The 6,000-nt window shown below is 37.9% G+C and overlaps 1 protein-coding gene across 1 annotated transcript in view; it reads left to right on the forward strand.

Moving 5' to 3' along the window:
* The window catches only part of MORN1 (MORN repeat containing 1), a 3,597,386-nt gene extending 3,592,225 nt beyond the window's left edge, over positions 1 to 5,161 (forward strand). Inside the window, exon 15 of the mRNA XM_044063000.1 lies at positions 3,661 to 5,161. Coding sequence (XP_043918935.1) covers positions 3,661 to 3,791 — 131 coding nt within the window. The 3' untranslated portion in view covers positions 3,792 to 5,161. The remainder of the gene's footprint in view (positions 1 to 3,660) is intronic.
* The last annotated feature ends 839 nt before the right edge of the window (positions 5,162 to 6,000 follow it).

Here is a 6,000-nt window from a genome sequence, read left to right on the forward strand (position 1 = left end):
TTTCTAAAGACTGAAACATTTCAAAAGTCAAGTCACATGATCTTTCATACCATAAATGAATAAGGGGATCCATTTCTAGAGCTTTATAATCTGTACATTTATTCCAAATCATGTATCTGTTTACACCTGCATCTTTCCTGCTTCATATTCTCACAAGATGGTTGACATTTTTCCCCATATGGTAACCCAGCTTCTTTTTGTATCTAGCAGCAAATGGAGCATAATAATGAGCAAACAGTTCTCGTTTGTCTGTGTCTTTACTGATCTGTCAAACTTCACATTCCTCTGGCTCTTCTGACACTCCTTCCTGCTACCCATTCCTTCCACACATAGCCATACATTTTGTTACTCTGATAGTTATATCCAAAATGACCTCTTTATCAATTAGAGAATAATTTTGGCTATTTTCTTCCAAGAGGAACCACTTATCATCTCTAGCAATCTATGGCCTCACAGTGGCATCTTCCCCTTCTTTCCTGTTAACCAGCTACATCAATACTGTGTTATCCAGCCCTTCTTTCCCCAAAATACTAATAATGGTAGTCACTAACCACTGATTCACAAGGGCTCAGATTAGTGCTTGCTCAACACCATCTCGGTGGAATGCATTGCATGCAAAACCAAAAATGTTCTTCAGCTTAACAAATAAATTGGGAATTTCCACAGTTCCCTGACCAAATATCCCCTAGTCTACAACAGTACCAACCCAGGTCTATTTGTTATTACACCACAGTGCTAGTGGGACACACCTGGTAAACAAAACACAAATAAAATTAAAATAAAAATATTAGCCACTGTGTTGTTCATTGTCATCACCAACCCCTCTTTTCCCATTTTCTGCATGGGGTCAGGATGTTACTTTAACTGTCACCATCATTATTTTTATTTATGCTATTTTCAGGAGATACTCAAGGTGGTATTTATACTGGTAGTAGAAATTTGTCCAGAATATCAGGGAATTTCCCCTACTCTTTTCGATGAATACCATGGGATTGTTTACATCCACCTGAGCTACTATCAATTGAAGCAGATCAGCACCCCCTTATGCTACATTGCAGTGTCAGCAATCAATCTACCTGGTGTGGGAATAGAACTCACAGCTTTCTGAACCAAAGTTGAGTGTGCTGCCTGTTGCACTACTGACAACTCTTTCAATCATTCCCACCCTTGTACCTTCTTTGATACATGCTTCTTTACTGGATGGCCTTGTTTCCTCTTGTCTTCTTCCTGTCAGTCCCAAATCTTCTTTACCAGCTTGTCTTCTGCTTATCTACACATGTGCCCCAAATTGTTCAACAATTGCTTGTATATTTATGCATTTTTTATTAGTCTGTACTTCTTGCCTTGGGTTATAGCTGTAAATGGTCTTTTTCTATCAGTACAGCAATCCATTTAAGAAAGTGTTAAATACATATGAAGACCAGATCACCTCTGCTTAACACTAGAAGACTGGTAAATAGGAGTTTCACTGCAGAGCAGTAAAAACGGGGATCATATCAAATTATGATTTCACCTGAATGCAGCACATACATCAGAAAGAGAGCTGGTGTCAGCACTCAAATATAGTTCAACCTTTCACACTTCTGAAAAGGTCTAAATATCCTTTGGCATTAGAGGACATTTTCAGGAAGAGTTTTTAAGTAATGGGAATATGGAACTCTTACCTATAGACACTGTAACTATGTTTTCTATAGATATGGCAACAGGCCTTAAACTATGCATGATTTCAGACACAGCAATAAGAAAAGAGTGATATTACTGACTGTGCTATGGTTCTCCAAACTCTGGTTTGAAGAGATTCATTGTTGACAGATTCATCACATCTCAGGCTGATACCTAGATTGCTGCACAGGTGTTGCTGGCGACCAGTTCAACCTAATACTCTTCATTTCTGCTACCTGCTCCTACATGTACCATAGTGCACAAGTGTTCTGCTGATAACAGCAATGTTAGCAAATATTAACATGCATTTAATGGCTGTCAGTGAAACAGAGTGAATGCCTACGGTAGTCACTAACTTTATATTACTGGAGATGGGTGGAAAGTTTTATATCATGTCATTTATTCTTTCTTTCTTTCTTTCTTTCTTTCTTTCTTTCTTTCTTTCTTTCTTTCTACTACATCTGATCCTTTCTCCCTGCCCCAGATGGCTCTCACACACCTAGAAAGGGGACACTATATAATGGCACATTTTTTTCAGTTGTGCAAGGGGAACTGTAAGTGGGATGGGTAATATATCTTTATACCTAGGGGCAGAGGGTGAAATGCCACTTTAAAATCTTAAATGTCATGGTCTTGTGTATATAACCATGAGTCATCTACTTCAAGCTCCCCATGCTACAGTAAAGCAGCAAGTGTGCAGCCATACAATAACCCTTCTGTCTCCACAGGAGGTTGTCCAGGTACTGCAAAACCTACACACCCCATGAGAAAAGTGAACTGTCATTGGCTCCTCAGCCTCCCTTCCCTTGGCTGTCTTTCCATCATCTAGTTTCATTTACTTTTATTTATTGCATTTTGTTAACTGGGTAGGTGAACTAGGCAGATTACCCTTTTTAGCCATTACTCAAGCTCTAAGGAGCAAGTACAATCATAAAATTTTAATGAACTACAATGTAAAATAGTACCAATTAAGCTACAGAGATTGTACAATGCATTTTACATTTTGTCCAAATGAGTATAAGGAGAAAATAATGTGCACGCTCATTTTTGCATTTGCAATTACCCATTATCATTAAAACAAGCACAGGTTCATTCATCCAGAAGATGATCTTTCAGTTTGGGGTGAAGACCTTAATAGTTGTTTCATTATGATATATACCCAATTCTCTAATCAGCAACTAGAAAGAAAAAGAGTTTGTATTTTTTAATGTGTCATATATTACCACACAATCATATGTTGACAAGAAAATATGTTTTGGCTGCATATTGTGGATTAATGTGGATGCACCTGATTAGATATGCAGTAATATCCAAGTGAGAGGGCACTTTACTCAATATTTTTTACATATTTCTTTTTATTGAAACATTATGAAGATGAATGCTTGAACAATCAAAATACATAATAAAATGCAATCAAATTAAAGTAAACATATTTCACAGAAAAAATGAATATCATCCAATATCCATTCATGACATCTACTAACATATTATTCCAATAATAGAAATAAACATTCCATAATACAATGCTAATACATTTTGTAAGCTTTGTTCAACTGAATTAAACTTTATCAACCTAGAAATTACTTCCTTCTACATTTAACTGATTTTAGGTTCATAGATTCATAGGTTTCATAGGTTCATAGATTAGTACTAAGCTAACTGCTCTTGCGAGCCATTTTAAGCTTAGCCAATTATCGCTTGTGAGACTCAAACCTGTACCTTGTATTTGTAAGACAAACACCTAAACCATTAGGCCACCCTCCCAACTTTTGTCATTCTGTTTATCTTTAAGGAATGTTTTCTGGGAAGTTTCCATCTGAAAATTTATTTTCAACACACTGAACTGAATCAAATAGAACTTGATGAGTTGTAACAGATAATTTTCTACTGATAAAATTTAAATGAGCCAAAATGTACAATCGTATTATTTTGTTGCAAAATTATTTATGCTTTTCTGAAGTTACACCCATTTACCATCTCTATTTTTTTGTCTTTTAGGTGAATATGTGATTATGGTCCAAGAAGTGACCATGCCCCCATTCCTGGACCAGATCCTTCCACCTGCATTTCTGCGTCTTAAGGTTGTGCCTCAAAAAGGCAAAGTAAAGAGTTCAAAAAGGAGATCCTAAATCCATCCATGTGGTCTCAAGCCTGTACTTCTTTTGTTTTTAATGGAAAGTGTGAACTATTGCTCTTGATATAAATGAATACTGATAAGCAGAGTTTATTAATGATTTTGATTGCAACTAAACACATTCTATATCACCATTATATGCATTTGTAAAAACCTAAATGTCTGTGTTCTATCTCAGCTGTGTGATGAAGTATGCCAGGATGTTTGCTAGCACACTGCTAATTAGAAGCCATAGAAAGAAGCACATTATAAAAGGGGTGGGTATTGACTTACCTTGCCATTTTTAATGAAAATAGGAAATTATCTTACTTTTTGGCATTACAGTTTTACATTCTTGCTTTTACTGAAATTATTCTAATGCTCTGCCATTCCTATTCCCATGGATTTACTAAGGAGTTTCCTTTTTTCACATGTTATTGCTCTTTTCGTGACACTGAGGCTTTTTGTGGTGTCAGTACTGTCACTTGATAGTATTGATTCTTCTGACCTGTACTAATATGATGCATACCGTAGAATATTCAGGCGATGGGAAAAGGTATGTTTTTTTTTTTTGGATCATTGGCTGGTCATGGTAGTTTCAGGCCTCTGGAGGAGAGGTTGCGCCAAGTGCTGATGGCAGACAAAACAGAGTTGGGAGTGCCTTGCTTGCTTTGTTTTGGATCGATGGGCTTGGTCAAGGTAATTTGGGCCTTGGAAGGTGAGCTGAGATGGGTGTAGATGGTGGAGAATCAGAGATGGATTGCCTTGCTTGCTTTATTCAAATTGTTGGCTTGGTCATGGGAGTTCGGGCCTCGGGAGGAGCTTTGCGACTTGTGCGGGTGGAGAAAATCGGAATTTGGATTGCTTCTTTGACTTTGCTTTGTTTTGTGATTGTTATGTTGGATCCAGACTTTGAATTTTGTTGGGTTGGGTGGACTTTTCTGAAGATAAGCTGGTGGAGGTGTGGATGGTAAAGCTGTGAGATGATCCTTGGTTGGACATTGGCCGTCAGGCCTTCATGTGGCAGTAGTTGCACTGAATGGCAGAGGGGACCAGTCTGGGATTTTATTTTTGCTAGCGTTGGTGACAGGCTGGTGGAAGTGAGGATGGTGAGGATAGCTGTTGCTAGCATTGGTGACAGGCTGGTGGAAGTGAGGATGGTGAGGATAGCTGTAGTCACTGTATCGCAATCGAGCATGGTTGAAGAAACTTCTGTGCGTTTGAATGTCTGGACTCTGTTATTATGTGTATTTTGTCTTGTATGTGTTTCTGTGTATAAGCTCATTTATATTGTACTTGAGCTTGGAGAATGGAATTTCATTCAGCTGTGCACTTTTTTTTGTTGTATGGTCTGAATGGCAATAAAGTTTACTTTAATTGCCTTGACTAGCTTTTAAGTGCAATCCTTTTCATGATGCCTTCAAAAGCAACACTATCAAGTTAACGTAGAAAAGTGCTGACATCTGAATTTTGAGTAAGCATTGAAACAACTGTCATCATCCTGAGGTTAATAGTCAGTCTTACCCATATTAGAGACTGCATTCCCATCATGAGAAGCAGAATTGCAAATTCTTGCTGTATAATGAAGTTATCAAGCCTTGGTCTGCATGTTGCTTGTAGGCTTAGCAAAGATTTATACTAAATGGTCTACCTTCATTCTATTTTTATTTCATTGAATCACTATCATAGTCCTTTAAAACACTCCCCCAGATTCAGCAAGCTCTGCACAGTGTTCAGGACTAGTTCAGGAGCTCCAGCAGGCAATATGTCTGCCGTGCGATCCAGGAATAAGCTGTAGAGATGTACATAAGCGCTCTTGTGCTAGTCATGCACGGACTCAGCCCCTGTATGGAAATTACCCTATTTGCAGGTGAAATCCATGCAATTGAGTTGAATTTGCGATCCAGGAAGCTGGAAGCCGGCCGTGCAGGACTAGTGTAATCTGTAGAAATGTACTCGGCCAGTAACCGAGTACATTTCTGCAGACTACATAACAGAGCCATGACAGCTCCAAATAAAGGGTGGATATTAAGTAGAAAGCATGCAAATGGCCAAATATATAGCTACTGGCATGGAAAACAGTTGCAAAAATAAAAAAAAATCTACTTTTAATTTTTTTAGCCAATCTCTGCTGTTTAAGCATAGGGCAGAGGTGCGCAAATGGGATTGGGTGAAAAATAATTAAAAAAAAGCTTAAAATAAGCATATTAACCAACATCACTATT

This window comes from Protopterus annectens, chromosome 2.part1 (assembly GCF_019279795.1).
Source record: "Protopterus annectens isolate FY-2018-M chromosome 2.part1, PAN1.0, whole genome shotgun sequence".
In the NCBI taxonomy this organism is placed as follows: Eukaryota; Metazoa; Chordata; order Ceratodontiformes; family Protopteridae; genus Protopterus; species Protopterus annectens.